The 3,239-nt window shown below is 41.3% G+C and overlaps 1 protein-coding gene across 1 annotated transcript in view; it reads right to left on the bottom strand.

The window, feature by feature from the left end:
- LOC109529626 (inhibitor of Bruton tyrosine kinase-like) overlaps positions 1 to 2,982 on the bottom strand; it is a 9,155-nt gene extending 6,173 nt beyond the window's left edge. The window contains exons 1-4 of the mRNA XM_019892995.1: positions 2,860 to 2,982; positions 2,588 to 2,746; positions 1,129 to 1,326; positions 591 to 621 (exon numbers count right to left, since the gene is read on the bottom strand). Of these exons, the coding sequence (XP_019748554.1) occupies positions 591 to 621; positions 1,129 to 1,326; positions 2,588 to 2,746; positions 2,860 to 2,918 (447 nt within the window). The 5' untranslated portion in view covers positions 2,919 to 2,982. The remainder of the gene's footprint in view (positions 1 to 590; positions 622 to 1,128; positions 1,327 to 2,587; positions 2,747 to 2,859) is intronic.
- Positions 2,983 to 3,239: the final 257 nt, after the last annotated feature.

The following is a 3,239-nucleotide window of genomic DNA, read 5'->3' as shown; positions in this document are numbered from 1 at the left end:
CCGGGATGTATCCCTGCACCTCTGCACTGTGAGGTAGACATGCTAACCAATGGACTACCGTGCAGACCCAAACTTCAGGGTTGAAGTTTGACATTTATTTATTGCGCGTGTGAAAGCCAAAGTGGGCTGATTACTCATTCTATGCGACAGGCCGATGCTTGTCACCCAATGTTTGTCTTATAGTTTGTAATACACTCAACCTTTGTTGTTCAAACAAACAGGCTCAAAAGGGGAATAAACTATGATGTCTCTTGCAATTGGCTTGAGAAACAAGGTGTGTTCAAACATAATAGGACATTTCAAACTCAGGGAAAAAAAAAACAAATAAGGTAACTTAAAGTATCAACACTCACTTAAAGTATCAATCCCTGGGTTCAGCAAAAAAAAAAAAAAAAGTATCGCGATATATTGCAAAACGATATTTTACCCAGCCCTAATAAATACTGTTATGAAAAATCTTTTGGTGTCCTAAGACTTTTGTACAGTACTGAAAATACAGTACTGTATATAAAATGTCATGTTTTTCTTCAATTGTCACAATTTTCATGTTGTGACAACAACAATGTGAATAAGACTTTTTCCACATTCACCAATGGAATGGCAGCCTCTCGAACAGGCACTCTAATGAAAGAAGTGAATCTCACTGGCAGAGCATAAATTACACTCAACAGAAACAGGGATTTCTGTGTAAAACAGTCAGGACTGACATGAAGGGTGCGAATTTATAAATGAATGTGATTTTATTGCGGGACCTGTAATTTAGACCAGTGTTTCCCAACCCCCATCGAGCACATATATTAAATGAGAGGAAACCCCCCCAAAACAAAACAACTTGCAGCACACCCCGAACAAAAACGTTACAAAGAAATATGTATGTTCAAATAATGTTCACTTCTCACTTTACTCACAATTTTACAAATTCAGTTTGCAGGCATTGAAGGAAGACAAACCCAGCGGGATTAATTACCGCTAAGTGAAACTGGATCATTTCCCATGGTACACCTAATGACCTCTTGTGTTTGGCCAATTGGTTGGGAATCACTGGTTTAAACTTGTGTAAAATGAAGCACTGTTTTGACAACAGTGCCTCCCAGTGATAGCAGAATTCGCTACATGTAGTTGACTTACCCAGGTTTCTCCGGCTCACTGCCATCAGCACATTTGAACGTCACCCTCTTATTAACAGGTGTAACGCTGACAGGTAACGCTTGAGCACTTTGGCAACTGTGAGTTCCCGGCTGCCCCGCTCGGATGAAGATGTTCTCCTCCTCCTCGAGCAGCGCCCGGAATGAGCAAGGTGAGGGTAAGGACTGGAGTGCTGTTGCCCTGATGACAGAAATCAATGGGGGGGAAACATGAAACACATTGAGATGGTGGAGCTTTGCTTAACTTGAATGACATATTCAATGAAGACATGTAAAAAGAATTGTGTTTTTAACAATACATAAGGCTAATAAAGTGAACCACCTCCATTCATGGAAGGCTCGGGACCCAGGACTGGAACAAACAGCGAAAATTCATCCACAAGTAATTTCATACCCACCCTAAAAGGTTTTATGATTGCATTAATGTCACACGCTGAGGACAAGGCACAAATTTAGTCAAAGTGAAGCTCCTCAAATCACTTCCAAGAGTTTCTTGGCATCAAGATGCCACAAGATGGTGTCAAAGCCATACTTTTACTGCTTTGGGCTGAGCACAAAAACAAATGAGGTTTTCAGTGAACAACTGTAGCAAAGAAGAAAAAAAATCTGTGATTTTGCAAATGCCAAAACGGCAACTATCAGGGTCATTCAATAAATAAGGTGAATTTTGCGGTATAAGGACTTCTAATACAGATAGAACCTTACTTTTTTTCCCCCCAACGTAGTCTCCCTGCACTGTCACTCACTTTTCCTAGCCGTACACAAGCTTCCATATTCACTCAGCGTAAAAATCTTTGGATTGATCTCTTAGCCAGTCGCTCACAACACTTTTGACTTCATCGTCACTTTCAAACTTGGTGCCAACTCCTGTTAACTGCTGAGGCAGGTCAAGAAAGATATAAAGAACAAATGCAGGGGTCATCAGCCAGAAGGAGTCATCTTCCATCATTATAACGTACGGCCTCACACAGCAGCCCAAAACAGTGCAGACCATCAACATGCCGGGCTGGGAACTGCTCCCTCATCCCACATACAGCCCAGACCTTGCCCCTTCAGACTTTCACCTGTTCGGTCCCTTAAAAGCGTTCACGAGAGGCACAAAGATTTTTATGCTGAGGGAATATGGAAGCTTGGGCCCTGATGGGAAAAGTGTGTGACAGTGCTGGGGACTATGTTGAAAAAAAATTTAAGCTTGTATCTGTATTAGAAGTCCTTATACCGAAAAATTCACCTTATTTATTGAATGACCCTCATATATGAGGGTTCAATGCAGAATAAAAAAGTAACAAAAATTGTGTTTTATACTTGAAATCACAAATGCACTGGACATGAGGTTAATTTCTTCCACCTCCATTTGTGCTTCTGATCCTGGAGCACACCCGTGAGCCTGAACAGGATAAATTGTACTGAAAATGGATGGATAGATTCTGGAGTACACTCACCAGGTCTTCCCACTGCTGTTTTTGGATGGTGTGACTGTGGGGGTGGGTTTGGATGCTGTAGCGTCCACACTGGTCTCTTTATTGGCCAAGGCCAACATCTTCCTTTGCTTTTGGGACAATTTCATAGGAGTAGGAGAATATTTGCAGAGGGTACCAACACTGAAGGCAAGCAGAAAAATATGTAGAGTGGGTGGGAATACCTAAAACTTGTGCGCCGTAAATAGTCTGTAAACAGCAACTGTAGTCAACCTGAATATGCGTTGATATTTTACCTTGCTAGGCTTTTAGGAGCTGGTTTGAGGGTCTGCGCAGAGCTGGCTTCCATGTCCATGATGGCTCTAAGATCCAACACTGGAGGTGGATGCGGAGGTCTACAATTTAGAATAACATAAGGTCACACCACACGACCAGATTTAAAGTAACTATGGCAGAAAACTTTCTCCTCATCATCGCTTTAAAATATTGCTGGAGAAAAATAGGTGCACTTCAACTGACTTATTTTTAATCATATTTCGAACCTGCATTTGATTCAGGTGCAATAACTGATTGTCACAAGAAATATATTTGTCAAGGAGACTATTCAAACACACAAGATGCCGAATTAATTATTTGGTCAGCTGGAGTGACCATTCCAAATCATCTAAATTCCGGT

Source organism: Hippocampus comes, unplaced genomic scaffold, assembly GCF_001891065.2.
Source record: "Hippocampus comes isolate QL1 unplaced genomic scaffold, H_comes_QL1_v1.1 scaffold94, whole genome shotgun sequence".
In the NCBI taxonomy this organism is placed as follows: Eukaryota; Metazoa; Chordata; class Actinopteri; order Syngnathiformes; family Syngnathidae; genus Hippocampus; species Hippocampus comes.
Note: the sequence above shows the minus strand (reverse complement) of the source record. Positions and strands in the feature narration are given on the sequence as shown.